The 17,568-nt window shown below is 44.2% G+C and overlaps 1 protein-coding gene across 2 annotated transcripts in view; it reads left to right on the forward strand.

Moving 5' to 3' along the window:
* Positions 1-381: 381 nt before the first annotated feature.
* The window catches only part of LOC136611725 (plexin-C1-like), a 32,969-nt gene continuing 15,782 nt past the window's right edge, over positions 382-17,568 (forward strand). The window contains exons 1-6 of one of the 2 annotated variants that reach the window (XM_066591528.1): positions 382-463; positions 6,380-6,514; positions 8,171-8,305; positions 8,896-8,996; positions 11,492-11,603; positions 16,640-16,805. In XM_066591528.1, coding sequence (XP_066447625.1) covers positions 419-463; positions 6,380-6,514; positions 8,171-8,305; positions 8,896-8,996; positions 11,492-11,603; positions 16,640-16,805 — 694 coding nt within the window. In that variant the 5' untranslated portion in view covers positions 382-418. Of the gene's footprint in view, positions 464-1,731; positions 2,870-6,379; positions 6,515-8,170; positions 8,306-8,895; positions 8,997-11,491; positions 11,604-16,639; positions 16,806-17,568 lie in introns of those variants that run through there. The other variant, XM_066591527.1, reaches the window with a different exon arrangement.

The raw sequence follows: 17,568 nt of genomic DNA on the forward strand, positions 1-17,568 counted from the left end.
AAAGGCTCTGTTTCACATAAAATGACAGTGACAGCCAAGAGTGTTGCGCCTCACTGGGTGACGAAAATACATTTGTTAATTTGCACCAGCTGGCTGCAACATATCCCATAGGTCGCAGCCCACCAACAAATCTATAAAAATAAGATATTGACTGCTATTTCCCTCTGCACCCTGTACTTTGCTCTGATGGGCTGTACACCGTGACAGGTGCATGATACTTGTATGTTTTACGCCTCCTTCACAAAGAGTTTTTTTTTGTAGCTTTTTTTTTTTTGCTTGTAAAAAACAACATGAGTTTCATTCTTATAGGCATTTTTTATGTTTTTTTTAATACACACATGCATTTTTTTCAGGTGTTTTTTTCTTTCTTACAGAAGTCTAAGAGGAAGTGCCTAGTGAAAAATGACAAGCCAAGAGCATGCTGCATCCTGGAAAAAAGCCATGGACCCAAACACACACCCAGGTTCAGGAAAAACACCACGAAAAAACAACTATGTTTGTACTGTGTTAATAAGTTTAATAAGTTTCTGTTGACCTACAGCTAATATCTGGCTGTGGCATTTCTTTATGCAAAAAACATGACAAAAATGTTGGGAAAAACAGTGTTTCTCCATAAACCACGATGTGTAAAAATATCTGTAGTGATTGCTTAGAATTGGTCTGAGTGCTTCAATTTAACATAACCTGATACAATCATACGAGTATCTATCAAGGCGTACCCTGCTGCCGAATATATTGGAATGGGTTCAGAAAAACGTATATAAATGTTGGCCATACACATTAGACAAATGTCAGCCAATCCGTATAATTTTGCAGAACTGGATGACCAGCTAATGAGTATAGGGGTAACTTGATAGGACTTGTTGGTTTTTAACATGACCGATCGTTTTGTTCTCAAGGAAGCCAAGCTGCTGCCAGAGTTGTCTGGAGAGGAAAAAGGAATCTGGCAGCAGCTTATAACCCTCTCTCTATTCAGAATACATATGTGCTTGACCAAACTAAGTGTGTATGTGTGTGTAGTAGGGTTGGCTTAGGAGGAATAGCCCAACTGTATGGGCACCTTTTCATCTTTTATTATCTATAAGCAATAGATGTATTTGAGTAAACAAGCTGACAGTTGCCAGTTTGTAGGGTTGATATTTCAAATAAATCCAGCAATATAATCATCAAATGATTCTCAGCTGTTTTAGCATTTATACAGTTTTTAGAGATCAGCAAGCATACTCGCTAAGGGCAATTACTCGAGCGGAGAGCGGGGGGGGGGGGGGGGACGGAGGGGAGATCTCTCTCTCCTTCTCTCCCTCTCTCCCCCCCCCCCCCCCCGCTCTACCCTGCTCCCCCTGCTTACTCCCGCAACTCACCTCTTATCCGCGCCGGCAGCCGAATCTTTTCTTCCGAGCGGGCAGGTACTCGCTAAGGGCAATGCTTGCTTGAGTAATTGCCCTTAGCGAGTATGCTCGCTCATCTCTAACAGTTTTCCAAGCAACCTGCAGAATCACTATTAGGGCTCATAAGCATGGCGTTATGGCTAAATTTTGTATAGAGCTATGTGTACCCTGTATCTCAGTTTATCTCAGATTTCTTAATACCGAAACTGCAACTGCAAAACAGCACATTCTGAAATGATTTCCTATTTCACATTTAAAAAGTCAACAACTACAAGTATAAAAGAGGAAATGGCTATAAATGTACCATATTGTGTATAGTCATCACACTCAAGAGAAAACTTTACACTCTGAGTTACAAAATGTTTTAAGCAAGTACTTTTCTAACTCAGGAAGTTAGCATTTTGATAGCCGAGATTAGTTAGAACTTTAGCTAGTTGTGTTAGAAACAGGAACTTGTGCACAATTGCCAAATACATTTAACGTGTAGGTTTCCAGCCATCTGTGATACCAGGCGACTGCAGGACTTACTATAAGTTCAGAGCTAGAGTAGAGGCTGTTGGCTCAGGATGTCACGGATTCCACTCTTTCTCTTCTTCATCTTTATGTCGATAGAGCCTGTTTACAATGAAGAATCTTTCATTTTCAAGCATCCTATCAATAACATTGCCGTCGGGAGGCAGTATATTATAGTCGCCACAGAAAATTGTCTGTACAAACTTAATCGCACTCTGCAGATGCTGAAGACAACAGGCCCACATGGTGAAAATGACCGAGTCTGCACGGAAGAACAAGTCAGCGCCCGCCAACCAACCTACTATAACAAAATCCTACTTGTCTACAATGACACCGTGCTCACTTGTTGGAATGAGGAGAAGGGATCCTGCAGGGAGCTACATGTGGACACCCTAAAGGCTGTGGGAAATACTCTACCATGCATTGTACCTCAGGACCCGGAGCATGCCGCTAGAGGTCTTATATTCTTTAAAGAAAATTCCATCAACCTATTTGTTGCAAAATTTAATAAGATTAAAGGCTGTGAAGAAGATATAGGAACAATTATTTTAAGAAGTAAAACGAACGACGCATTTACAATTAAGGATTCATTATCTTTTCTTGCATTAAATGATAACAGAGCAGGTCTGAACTATGTTGATGCATTCCAATGGAAGGATATGTTCATCTTCCCTTATAACCCGTCTGCTGGCAGTACTGCCAGGGTTGTCGTACTGCATGAAAACGATCAGCTTTTGAGTTTTCATACTCAGTCCAATCTCACATGCGGAAGCAAACTGCAAAGAAAGATTATTTTATCCTCATTTTCATTTCACTCTTCAGAAGGTTTCCTATGGGCTGGAATATTTACTACAAACAATACAGCATCCAACGACAGAACAGCGCTATGCATTTATAATTTCACTGTCCTGGAGAAACGGAGCAATGGATGTATCAATAAAGACTTTTCATATAAAGATGATGGATGTGTGAGTATTAACTGCATTTAAGAAAACAACTGTATATTAACTGCATGTAAGGCTCTGCTCAAATCTACCCTTTTACCGTCATTTATAACAAAAGCCACAGCACTGAGCTGGATTTGGTGGCTAAGGAACCCCATAGACTTACAATGGGATCCATTGTGGCATTGTCAGTTTTATGGCACTGCATGTGGTACTGTTCTTGCCATCAAAAGTAATGGAAACCCCGAAGGATCCCTGGGAGAGACATTAAATCCAGACATGAACTTAGCCTTATGAGCAAATTTGCATGTTAAATAAGAATGGACTGTGTCTAAAGCGAGTTAGGCTGGGGGTAAGGGGTATGCTATGGAGCCCATGGAGAGAGGGGGCCAGCAATGTTTGGTTCAACCCCAATTTCTTTTGGATGGCTGGAAACAGTGCAGGAGTCCCATCTACAAAATAAGGGCATTGGAAAATGTCTTAAGGTTCACAGAAATGGGTGAGAAAACAGACACCAGACCCAGACAGGCTGATGAGTGATGAGTTGCTAATAGAGATGAGCGAGTATACTCGCTATAGGCAATTGCTCGAGCGAGCATTGCCTTTAGCGAGTACCTGCCCGCTCGAGATGAAAGGTTCGGGTGCCGGAGGCAGGCAGGGAGCTGCGGGGGAGAGCGGAGCGGAACGGAGGGGAGATCTCTCTCTCCCCCCTGCTCCCTCCTGCTGACAGCCGCTACTCACCGCTCCCCGGCGCCAGCACCTGAACCTATCATCTCGAGCGGGCAGGTACTCGATAAAGGCAATGCTCGCTCGAGCAATTGCCTTTACCGAGTATATTTGCTCATCTCTAGTTGCTAATCATTTTATTTCAACTTGCAAAAAAAAAAGTTACTGGCTGATCAAAAGTGAACAGGTGTAAAGTCACAATAATTCAGATTTGAACAACTTGAGTAGCGAATTTGCATAGAGATCGCCTTTATGAACGATATCTTGACAAAGTAATGACCAATCATTGCTCTGTGTAAAAGCTAATGAACAACTGTCATTCTTATGCTTCAATAACTTTTCTGAGTGACTATCTGAATGATAGTTTCTCAGTGTAAAGGTACCCTTACATAATCAGATGTAGTTGACAATGCTTATTTGCAGTGCATTAACGCACAAAAGTAACATCCCAAACTTCCCTAGTAGCAATAATTAGGAATGCATCCCCCAGAAATGGAAATACGTTTTTTTTGCTTGCAATCCAAGAAAAACTAGTTGAGAAAGAAGCTACAAATTATAAGCAGAATCATACAGTAGCAGAATCACAACATAGACTTTCCAAAACTTCCTGTCCTGAGGAAGATGGTGGAGGTCTCAGAGTATATGCCTGTGATGTAATAATACTAGTAGAATGTGTCACCCATCTTTCTGTGTCGATCTACCACCCTTGTAGTCTGGGAAAGTTGAGTGGATCTATGCAGATGGTTAAGTGTATTTCCTGCCAAGCAGAGCTCATCAATATTTGTTCCACTGCCTTTCACACCTATACCAGAGGGGTCTTTGATGTCCCTTGCTCCTTTTGGGACCAACAAGGAAGCCCTTTGTTTGTGATGATAGCAAGGTTTCTAAGTAAAGGCTGATTTACACGCAACAATTCTTGCTCAAAATTCGTCCAAACGACGGCTTTTGAGTGATAGCCATTGCTTGTAAATGCACGCCCATCGTGCACTTACTGTGCACTCTTTGGTCAAGTCAACATAAAATCCTTTGTCCCTGATAACAGGGACGGCATGCTGTGTTCTCCATGGGCAGAGCTGATCGCATTGTATGCAGCCGGCAACCCGCGGCAAAACAAAGCAGATGTATTTAGAGAACAGACCACCCACTGTTCTCTAAATGCATGCAAATGAAACTAGTTAGCTACTAATGGGATTAATAGCCCATTAATACGTAATGCAAAATGATTGCTCAAAACTGTCAGTTTCTGCTGAATTTTGAGCGATTATCTTTGCGTGTAAATGGGGCTTAACAAAGGGGTGCCAGTTGTTTATATCCCTCCACCATTGTCTACCATCCTGTGTCCAATACACAAACCCAGACCTTACAGCACAAAGACCTAATACTGTTATTAATCACAGGAGGAATTAATAACAATGATTATGGGTCATCCAGAGGTCCCGAGCTCAACAGCGGTTATATTTTCGGAACCACAATTGTACTGCAGGTGCAGTGCATTCACTCCCACTGCAGTGCAACTATCAGAACTCACAGAATTGCATATTTGCAAAGCTAATCATCTGTTACACATCATGTTTGGTATCCACGAGAAGGTAAATTTATGATATGAAACATGACGGTCATAGCTTCCTTTATTGGAAATATAGCCGAAATGTTAAATTGGGTTTCCATCCTGAAGATCTTTGCATCTACTCAGCCAGCTCATCGATTATATAAACTGGGAGTACGGAGGAGGTGTGACTTAAGGAGGCTTTAAAACTAAGTGATCCCCTCCCCAAATGCCAGTCTGTCTCTTATTCCGCATGCACTCCACGCCCCAGAACCATTGGAAATAAGTTCACAGACTTTTATTTTCTATTTTATTCCTTTTGATTTCATACTGTTTTATGTGTATTTGTATGCTCCCTAGTCTTTTGTAAATATCTATTTTTATATATTTATTTAAGCACTGTTAACCTTTTTAAAATAAAGTTTTAAACTTTATTAGTCATCATTGAATTTTTTAAGCTATCCAGAACCCTAAAGTGTGTTAATTGTGTGTCACAGGTGGTTGGCTTATCTGTCAGAAATGGTCGGTGGTGGCAGCAAAGTGTGTTGAGGCATGCTAGGCCGCGCAGGGTGCAATTTGGGCTCCATATTGCACAAGTGCAGGATTCGAGGAGCTGGAAATAAGTTGGTTATGCAGTCTACCCCTAGGTGCCATACAGCACAGGTTGGTGACTGTCAGACCCGCAAACCCCATCATTCGTGACAATTCGCATCCAACTTGTAACTAAAATCCGACCAAGGTGAATCTTCAGCGACATGACAGTCATGTTAGGTCACAGGTCACTTTTATTAGATGTGATGATATGGATAACCTCTCCTGAGAGATGGCTCATTAATATCTTAGTGTTAAAAAAAACGCTATGAGGTGTTATCAAACATGCAATGGCATATGTATTCCTTAGAACATATTGTAATTCCTCCCAGGTTTCCTATAAAAGACAAAGTTCTCTTTTAATATTGTGGACTACTTCTGTATTCACCATTCGTCCTTCCTATTTGCAACACTCTCCTAGCCTTCTAACCACCATCTCCATGGGTAGGGCTAGCACTTTTGATGCCCAAGGCAGGCGTTTCAAAATGCTCTCAACCCCCATCCAACGTTCAGCCTGTTAGCTGTGAGGACAATTGTTTAGGACAATGGTGTGCATAGAAAAGGTGGCCTGTAGCAGAGATAAAAAAAGGGCTTTTTATTAAAGTGCTGGATCTTTCATTATTTGGTTTAATCAAAATGACGACTATAAATATGTCTCTTGTGTATTGTAGATAAATTATAGCAATCTTGTGTCGTTACATGAAACTCCAACACTGACTCATGGAAACCTAACTGCTGTACATGTAAAAGAAGTGGAGAGAAGACTGGTGTTCTTTCTTGGGACTGGAGATGGAAAATTACTTAAGGTAGATCACATGTCTGCTGGATTTTGCCCCTTCTCAGATGTCATGGGGGCGTGTCAAAGTGACGAGTGTTGTGACATTTGAATACCCGGTAATCCCGGCTTTGCTGATGTCACATGACCTGTGATGCAGCTGATACTTCTTGGCCAGGATCTCCTCTATCATGGGCTGTGTTCATCAGTTACCAGGTAGGGGACTTGAATGCTTGGGAGTAGACATTATTTACGGTCCTCCCTTATGGCCTGTTTAGACGGAACGATTATGATTCAGAAAATCGTTCGAACGAACGAAACTTAATGATAATCATTCAGTTTAAACACAGGCAAATGAATGAATGACGAACGAGAATCGTGAAGTTCTCACTCGTCGTTCAGTTACATCCGGCATAAAAATCATCGCCGGCTCATTCACTTGTCATGCCGTTTAAACACTGCTAAGGGACATTAAAAGAGAAAACGATTAGGAACTTATGGCTACTAATCTCTATCCTATTGCCTGGAACACTGCAGTCCACATAAATTTTCAAATATGGGTATTCTTTCTTGTCAAATTCCATACTTGGACATGACTTTTTCCCAACCAGGAAACATTTTCCGCATGCAAATCATTTCCAACACAAAAAAAATGTATATATTATTTAAGGATTCCTAAAGAAGGGGGCAGAGAAGAATAGGGGAAGGTTAGTAGAGAGGACAGAAATTCACAGAGGAGAAAGGGAGAGGTACGGAGAGAAGAGGAAAAGATGATAAAAAGGTGAAAAAGAGAGGGGGGTAAGGAAGAGGGGCAGGACAAAGGATCATCAATCTTGATTAAAGGGATTTTGTCATTAGAAAAAAAAATCAATACCTAATCCTCCCCAGGCAGTCTTCTTACCGCAGGTTCTCCTCACCGATCTTCTCCTGGCTCCTCCAGTCCCCCGGGTCACAACACCTCCAGCCTGCTGATACCTCCTCTTCCTGTTTTGGAGCGTCCATCCTTGGCATTCTCCTTCCATAACACTCACAGCCTAGCAAGGAATGCTATTGCTGAGACTGCGCATACACGCTGTCTCGCTTCAGTAGTATATGGACACTCGTGGCGAGACAGCAGGAAGAAGAATCCCGGCAATGTACGCTTCGTCACCAAAAGAAGAGGATCTAGCTGGCTTGCGGTGAGGTGACCTGGGGGACTGTAGGAGCCTGGAGAACATCAGTGAGAACATCTGGTAAGAAGACTGCCTGGGGAGGAATAGGCAAGTCTAGAATTTTTTTTCTAATGACAGAACCCTTTTAAGTAATTATAATTGATTTGCTCATTAAGCCTCTTCAAGTCATCGTTTGTAACTTAAAAATACATCTGCAGTATATTCTTCTCAATCACCCCCTCTTGGTAAAGGATGCATTATTTTGATTACCATAAAGTTGATCATTCATACTTGCATCCATGTTTCTGCTGGACATGCTGTGCTATTGGAGTATCTCTTTCATGAAGAATACAGGCTCCAAATTCCTTTCATTTTCCCCAGAATGTGATTGTGGCTATCTCAATTGTATTGTATAGAATTTTAATGATTACTATAATTACCATTTCTCAAACACAGTAAATCAACCAAATGTATCAAGCATTACAGTATGATATGGTTTGACTTTAATTTATTTATTTATACATTTTTGGTCACAGGTTACTTTAAACTCAAACTACACTGCAAACTGTCCAGAAGTGTTGCATGCATTTACAGACAAAGCTCCTGTGTTCCGAACAATTCACATGGACCCTGTTGACATCAACTATCTATATGTTGCCACTGTTAAGGAGGTCAGTTTTTTTTTTTTAACAAATTTTATTCTCTGTGGTAACACAAACTGCCACAGTAGTCTAGGTTAGCGTTACTTTACACAGGACGACTATCACCGCCCACCTGCTTACCGGCCCCTTAGCAAGAGAGGCCCATGGGGCTCCCCGCCATTTGCTTTCTAACCGCCACGGGCTGGCTCTGGGTGATGCTCTAGGCTGCAAACTCCCCCGATGCGTGGTCCTCCCTTCCACTGAGAGACTGCAGTTTTGATTGGTCACAACTGCAGTCTATCAGTGCACTGCTGGCCACGTGATTGGTTCGGCTGGCAATGGGTGATAATGGAAGAGGGGAGCAGACCATTCAGTGTATCCGAGGTATGTACTTATGTAATCATATATGTAATAGTTGATATGAGTCATACCAGCTGGACATATAATTATACACATGAGATATACAGGTTATACCAGCATGGTCCATATCACTATATACAAGGGGATGTACATCTTCTGTATATAGTGATATGGAGCATGCTGGTATAACCTGGGTATCTCCTGTATATAATTATATAATTATTACTGGCTTATATAGAACTGATGACTTCTTTATCCAGATAAAACGCCTGAAGATTGCAAACTGTGGACAACATGAATCGTGCAATGATTGCCTGTCAGCGTATGATCCACACTGTGGATGGTGTCATTCAGAGAACAGGTTTGTTCATTATCATTGTTCTAATGCTGTATTTAACCCTTCAATGACCAGGCACATTGGGGTCTTCAGGAAGTATCCTCACATCACCCCCACCCACCCACCCACCCCCACCAACACACACACAAAAAAAACAACATTAAAAACGCTCTCCCACACTATACCAAACTTGATCACACCATTTGTTTAAAAAAAAGTAATTAACACTATCTGTAGTCCCATGGAGTAATGTTTGCTGATATTGCTGGGCTACTAGTGAGACTATATTTCCCATCATGACTTGCATGCTGTAAATAGCCTGTAATATACTCTTCCCTCTTTTTCCTGGACTGCTCTCCAGGAGAGTACAGTGGGAACCACGCATGCACATTCTAATTTGCATATCACCAATAACGTCCTATATACTGGAACGTATAGACTGTGTGATCTGTATATGGGAGGTCGATAGAACTGCGATGTCTGATTGCAGAACAGGCGCACGTTTTAAAATGCAAGTCTATTACAAGGTTAAAGGAGATGTCTCGAGGAAGCAGTTAATTTTTTTTTTTGCCCAGTCCCCCCCATTAAACATACATTACAAAGCCCCCCTGTAAATGACATTTCTAGCTGGTTCGTACTTACCGTTCCAGCGTTTCAGCAACTTATAAAAGTTTCCTCAAGATGGCCGCCGGCTCTTTCCCCGTCGCTCGCTGCAGCCCGACGTGAGACGCCGCCAGCTGTGTCTCCATGGCAACCGGACGCATCGCAGCCGCCGACCAGACGCCCCGCAGCCGCCGACCAGACAGCAGGTAACCGGCGCTAGCCCCCGGCTCCCCAGCGCTAGACCCTCAGCCCAGGTGAAGGCCCCGGAGCCCAGCGCTAGGTTCCGGAGCCCAGCGCTAGTTCCCCCGGCCTAGCGACAGCCCCCCCGGCGCAGCCCGGCGCAGCGGCAGCCCCCCCCGGCCTAGCGACAGCCCCCCCATCACAGCGGCAGCCCCCCCCGGCCTAGCGACAGCCCCCCCGGCGCAGCGGCAGCGCAGCCCGGCGCAGCGGCAGCCCCCCCCCGACCCATCACTTACCTGGGAGGCTTCTCGGGGCTGCTGGGCTGGGCTGGGCTTCTCCGCTGGGCAGCTCCAGTTTCTGCACCTTCCTCTAACAGAGGATGGTGCAGAATGGCCGCTTCAGCGCGCTCCCGAGCAGTGACAGCTCGTCTGCGCATGCGCAGAAGAGCTGTAGCGGGGAGCACACTGAAGCGGCTCGTGCTGAATGGAGAAGACCGGACTGCGCAAGCGCGTCTAAAAAAGCAAGCTGCCAGCGAATTTAGACGGAACCATGGAGACGAGGACGCTAGCAACGGAGCAGGTAAGTGGAATAACTTCTGTATGGCTCATATTTAATGCACAATGTACATTACAAAGTGCATTAATATGGCCATACGGAAGTGTATAACCCCACTTGGTTTCGCGAGACCACCCCTTTAATGTTTCTATAGAGTTAAGTCGGTAGTACAAGAGTATTAAGGCCGCATTTACGCATTTGTAATGCAGATGAGTGTCCTAGCCTGACCATGGCTATCCTGACCTGATATCATCTATGATAATCAGAGTTTGCATCAGGCTACCTACAATCGGGTCAGGACATTTGTCTGTATTACAGACATGTAAATGCAGGCAGCAATATCCCCGTGTGTCACCGGCCTTAGGATGAATGAGTGTAAAAACCTCTTTAATGACCAGCTACACATTTATACAATGCCTCTCTGTATTTCAGCAACCATAACAAGCAGTTGCAGTCAAAATTATTCAATACCCATTGCAACTTAGGTTTATTTGCCAAATTTACAAACTTTCGCCTGTCTGGCAAAAAAAAAACAATCAAACAAGAACAGTTTAAAAAGTAGAGCATAACTAATATACTGTAACAAGTTGGTTCTCCAAATTCAACAAAAAAAGCCACTTTTAATGACTCTTGCAGTCTCAGAATTTTTCAACCGCTTCATCACAAGCATCTTTAGTACTTGGTAAACCTAGTTTACAATGGGGGTTAAATCATTTTTATTGCAATTCTACATACATAATGTAATAACTGTTTCCAAATAATAAAAGTATGCTTCATGGGCTAGAACATCTTAAAACCTCATTTATAAAACATAAAATCTCAATAGTTAGACTTTATATCTATTTTGACAATATAAGCGGTTGTCTTATATATTGCCTATGCAGTGGCATTGCTGTGCATCAGCAGCAAACACCATGGGAATCCGGTCGCAGACAAGTATATACAAATACCCCACCCAGCTTCCTGTCATCTAACCCAACAGGACCATAGCTTAGTTTATGGTACTGTAGGGAGCTGACAAGTTCCCTCTAAGAGACATTAGAAAGTAGTTGTTTCACCATCTTTCTCTTCTTTGTGTCAGGTCTCTCCAGGCTTTTGTATATTGCAGCTTTTCTTTATATTCATTAATTATGAATAAGTGATAAAAACTCTGGATTCTATCTCTTATTCAATGGAAACAGGTGCACCATGAAGACTGAATGTACATCATCCACAGCACTGGGGAAATGGATTGGAATTACAGAAGGATTCCGAAAATGCCTAAAAATTAAAGTGTTTCCCAAAGATGGAAAGGTTTATCATTTACTTCTACATTTTTGATGATCATACTGCAATTGTTATTCATTCTGTAAAGTCTACACTATAGAGCTGCTATATGAAATATCATGAAATTACGGATTAGCAAATTTGCTGTCGAAGCACTGAAAGTTTGTTATTTTTATACGTCCACTTATTTATTTTGAAAAAACTATACTTGAATTAAAAAATATAAAAACATCATTCTGAGGCAGGAAGAGAAAAAATAAAGTGGGGTAAGAGGAGGAGGATGGAGTTTGCAGTATAGATAGGTTGAAGGCAGGGGCGTACCTAAAGCCTAAGGGGCCCGGGTGCAAAAGTTCAGCTGGGCCCCCCTCCATCTGTACCCGTACCTATACCTAAACCGTGCTAATTTACAAACATGATCTAGCCCCTTGGTGTAAGCCTTCTCATTATGACTCCTTTCCTTGACTACAAAAAACCTGTTGGTAATGTCTTAGGCTGCTTTCACACGGCCGCACAAATTGCGTGAGATTTGTGCGTTGCAAGATGTACAAATCGCACATGAATATGAACCCCATTGTTTTGAATACAATCATACACAGGAGCCATGTTTTTTTTGTTTTTCTCTGCATCGCACGAGAATATGATGATGTGATGCGAGCTGGTTTTAACACAGCAACTGCTCACATCCGCGGGGACGACACACGTTGGTGAGTGTGATAGGGGGCAGAGTTTCAAGGCCTGATATCAGACTCACTCGTGTGAAATTAGCCTAAGGCCGGCTGCACATGGCTGGATCTGCATTGCAGAATATGGAGCGGGCGTCCGCCTACGGATTCCGCAGCATGTACTGCCCATAGCATGTTATGGAAAAGCCTTTTTTTTCTCTACACGAGCGGAAAGAAATTGCGGTTTTCCACTCACGGAAGAAAAAGCATGGCGTGCTGTATTTTAATGCATGTATATACCCAGGTTATACCAGCTATACATATATAATTATATACAGGAGAGGTATAACCTATACCAGCTGTACATATATTTATATACAGGAGAGGTATAACCTATACCAGCTGCACATATATAATTATATACAGGAGATACACAGGTTACACCAGCATGGTACATATAGCTATATACAGGATGTGTATCCCCCTGTATATAGTGGTATGTCCCATGCTGGTGTAACCTGTGTATCTCCTGTATATAATTATATATATATACAGGAGAGGTATATGTTATAGCAGCTGCACATATATAATTATATACAGTAGATACACAGGTTACACCAGCATGGTCCATATCACTATATACAGGATGTGTATCCCCCTGTATATAGTGGCATGTCCCATGCTGGTGTAACCTGTGTATTCCCTGTATATAATTATATATATACAGCTGGTATAACTTATACCAGCTAAACATATATAATTAGAATTCCTTCTCTACTCACCTCTGCAGCAGTCTCTGGGCAGCCTGTAATGGAAAGTCCCCCGTCTTTTGATCACATGACCAGGCTGATCACATGACCAGAGCCTGGTCATGTGATCTGCAGCCACAGGTCTTCTCCCAGGTCCTGTGCATACAGCGCTCCGGAGGGCATATTAACACATTCTGCCGCAGTTCTCCGGCGTGGCCGATTCACCCAATCAGCTGGCTGGAATCGGCACACGTGACTACACAGCGTGCACGCGGATTGCCTGCAGCAGCCGTGTGCACTACACAGTACAGTTAAGCAGCCGTGCACTACACACTACACTTAAGCAGCACGGGGTTAGGGTTTAGGGTTAGGTTTAGGGTTAGGTTTACGGTTAGGTTTAGGGTTAGTGTTTAGGGTTAGGGTTGGGGTTAGGGTTAAGCTTTAGGGTTAAGGTTTAGGGTTAGTGTTTAGGGTTAGGTTTAGGGTTGGGGTTAGGGTTAGGTTTAGTTAACCCTAACCCTAAACCTAACCCTAAACCTAACCCCGTGCTGCTTAAGTGGAGTGTGTAGTGTACGGCTGCTTAACTGTACAGATAGTCCCCGACTTGCGAACATTCGAGTTACGAATTTCGCTAGATACGAACTATCTGTTCTGCACAGTATGATGTAATGCTATGGCATTACATCATGCTGTGCAGGGACCGGACAGGCTTCTATCAAGCCTGATAGCAGCCTGTCCGGTCACATCGCGGTTGCTGGGCAGCCGGGGGCCTTCTGAAAGGCCCTAGGGCTGTCTATGCAGAGCGCCTAGCAAGCCGTGCGCTTGATAGGCACTCTGCATAGGCAGCCCTGGGGCCTTTCAGGAGGTCCCCGGCTGCCTAGCAACCACACAGCGTCCCGCGATCTCATCGTAGGACGCTGTACGGGCCCCCTGAACGTCGGGTGCAGGCTGTTTCTTACAGCGGGCACCCGGCGGCAGCAGTTCCGACGAGCCGCGCCGCTCGTCAGAACTGTTAACACTCTAAATACCGCTGTCAGAGCGGTATTTAAAGTGTTAACAGTTAGGACAAGCGGCGCGGCTCGTCGGAACTGCTGCCGCCGGGTGCCCGCTGTAAGAACAGCCGGCACCCGACGTTGTATGGAGCGGGATCCACCCGCGATCCCGCTCCATACTACCATTTGTTCGACTTGCGAACAAAACGGACTTGCGAACGGGCTCCCGGAACGGAACCTGTTCGCAAGTCGGGGAGCACCTGTACTGTGTAGTGCACACGGCTGCTGCAGGCAATCCGCGTGCACGCTGTGTAGTCACGTGTGCCGATTCCAGCCAGCTGATTGGGTGAATCGGCCGCGCCGGAGAACTGCGGCAGAATGTGTTAATATGCCTCCGGAGGTGAGTAGAGCCGCAGTAGCCCCTCCCCCTGGTAATCGCTGGCCGGCAGAGACTGATAACAGTTGGAGGGCCGTGCCGTGGGAGTCTGCAGCCTGTAATTAGCTGCCGGCTCCACGTGTAACAGCCCTCCCCTCTGCTCTTGCCGACCTGCGGCGCTGCCTCCCGTCTCTCTTCTCTCTCCTCAGCCATCATGCGGCCGACAGCGCCGATCCCTCTGGCCCCCTCAGCTCAAGGGCCGGGTATATGCACTGAATGTGCATGTGGGTATGGCGGAGGGCGGCCATGGGGCCCCCTGAGCGCAGGGGCCGGGTCGCCATGGCTACCCCAGCACCCCCTGACGCTACGCCTATGGTTGAAGGGGTTATCCAACATATTTTTTTTTTAGGCAGGTTCCCCATGATAGAAAATAATAAACCAGTGTGCACTTGCGCCTCTTGGCCACTGCATCTCCCACACTGACACTCCGAGTCTCACCTGTGATGTATCGTTTACAGGCTGCAGCAGCCAATCACTGGCTCCCTGCATATTACTGGCCTCCTGCATATCCAATGCCAGTAGCGCTGGGTTTCACCTATGACATAATGCTTACAGGCTGCAGCAGCCAGTCACAAGGCTTGAGCTTTGAGAGCTGTGACTGACTGCAACATCCTTTGACGTCCCATACACATACTTACTGCAGCTTGTAAACAAAGATCGAGTCCTGGGAATGGAGCTGCGACGCCGGCGAGGTGGGACCCAGGAGAGCGGAGTATACACTTATTTATTATTTTTTATCTTAGGGAAGAGTTTTTTGTTTTTATTTCTTGAACAACTCCTTTAAGATGAAGTGGTCGTGGGTCGCACCTCCGTAACGCCCAGCCAGAATTGTGGTAAAATGTAACAAATCCGTTTTTATTGCAGTACTTGAACAAACAGCATAATAACAGACTCTTCATACTGTTGTTAAGCGTCACAGCACACAAGTATATGTCAACATATTTCTTGTTCGACTATCCACTAAATAACACGTTATCTCTCGAACAATGGCCTAGTGCTTTAACTATATAACACAGTCCATCACTTGTTTTTACCCAGAAGGGTGTCATGCCATCAGGATCCTGGCCTTCAGCCACCATTTGGCTCCATGCTCTTCAGAGCTACAGTCTCTCATGGACCTCTCGGGGCTTTCTCAGGGACACTGTGTGCAGCAAGGCTGGAGGTTTTATTTCCTCCCTGCCACACCAATGCATATGTTTTCTCTAATTTACTAGCAGAATAACTGCTCTACCGCCCTCTGTAGGCCATCTATGCTACGACACTATCACAATATATATATCAGTGTAATGTCAAGTATAATAAGATTTGTATATAAAATTCACTTCTATTTAGAGCCAAAATATAAACAGTAAGCTAATATATTTTACTTTTGAAGGGTGCAAATATAATAAGGTCCAGGAATAGGAGCTAAGAAGGGACATTGCTTGAGGCCTTACCTTCATGCTCTGACAACTCACCATATATTTCCTCAAGAAGTCCCTGTTGTAGATGTTGCAGATGTGAGGAACATAAGAGGGAAAGTAATGAGCCACGACCATATCACTATGTAGGTATTACTTCAAACCCAACTTTATTGCAAACTGTAGAACAGTGTTCAGACTCTGTGTTTATTAGGAGAACAGACTTAGAGATGTTGGATGGCAGTGGTTAGGGACTAATGAAGCAAGTCCTCTCGCACAAAAGCAGGGCAATGTTCCCCCTAACCAGCATAGCTGGAAAATGGAGATCCTATGGCTCCCCAAACTAGAAAAAAAAAAGATTACTTTAGCCAACCTGCAGTGTCTCAGAATGATTGTCTCTTCTTTCACTGGAGTAGCGAATGTAGCAGAGTATCTACACACCTCTATAAACTTTCCTTGAATCGCGCGAGCACAGTGAAGCTTCGTTTTATTGGTCATCTCCACGCGTCTCGGTCCTGCCGCACTTCTGCCTGTCCGGAACCAGTTAAAGTGATAGCTCTTTTAACAATACACAACAAATAAACACCTCTTTTACTGGGGATGTAGTGGAGCCATGCTACACAAAAGGGAGCAAGTGAAGAAGACTGCATAAGGCTCTAAATTTTGTTAGATGGGTAGATAACATAGATAGATTACATAGATTTAATGTAGATGGTTTCACAAGAATTCTGGACTTCTACATGTATTTTGCAATTCCCAGCATGCACCCCTCGCTATGAATTTCATGTTTCTAACAACATTCTTTGCATATTTGATTATGTTAGATTGCGGTTAGCATTGAGAAAAACCCTTTCCTGTTTGATGAAAACGCTCCCTGGAATTGTGAAATTACAAATAAAGACACAAAGAAAACCATTTGCTCGGGCAAAAACAAAGCTCCATCCTTAAACTGTTCCTGCGAGTTTCCTGCACACAACATATATGACACAGGTATGTCTTCTGTGTAAAGTGCCGCTCTCACTGTCTATTTATCCCTACAGTGCAATGCAATAAGTGAATTCTGTGGTGGAAATCCACACCAAAATCCACACACAGATTTTCATGCTGAATTACTCTGCGATATGGGATTATACTCTTACCTGTTTATTCAGACTAGCTGCTTTCTATCACAATTAGAGATGAGCGAACACCAAAATGTTCGGGTGTTCGTTATTCGGAACGAACTTCCCGCGATGTTCGAGGGTTCGTTTCGAACAACGAACCCCATTGAAGTCAATGGGCGACCAGAGCATTTTTGTATTTCGCCGATGCTCGCTAAGGTTTTCATGTGTGAAAATCTGGGCAATTCAAGAAAGTGATGGGAATGACACAGAAACGGATAGGGCAGGCGAGGGGCTACATGTTGGGCTGCATCTCAAGTTCACAGGTCCCACTATTAAGCCACAATACCGGCAAGAGTGGGTCCCCCCCCCCTCCCAACAACTTTTACTTCTGAAAAGCCCTCATTAGCATGGCATACCTTTGCTAAGCACCACACTAGCTACAACAAAGCACAATCACTGCCTGGATGACACTCCGCTGCCACTTCTCCTGGGTTACATGCTGACCAACCGCCCCCCCCTCCCCCCCACAGCGCACACCAAAGTGTCCCTGCGCAGCCTTCAGCTGCCCTCATGCCACGCCACACTCATGTCTATTTAGAAGTGCGTCTGCCATGAGGAGGAACCGCAGGCACACACTGCAGAGGGTTGGC

The sequence above is a fragment of the Eleutherodactylus coqui genome, chromosome 2, assembly GCF_035609145.1.
Source record: "Eleutherodactylus coqui strain aEleCoq1 chromosome 2, aEleCoq1.hap1, whole genome shotgun sequence".
In the NCBI taxonomy this organism is placed as follows: domain Eukaryota; kingdom Metazoa; phylum Chordata; class Amphibia; order Anura; family Eleutherodactylidae; genus Eleutherodactylus; species Eleutherodactylus coqui.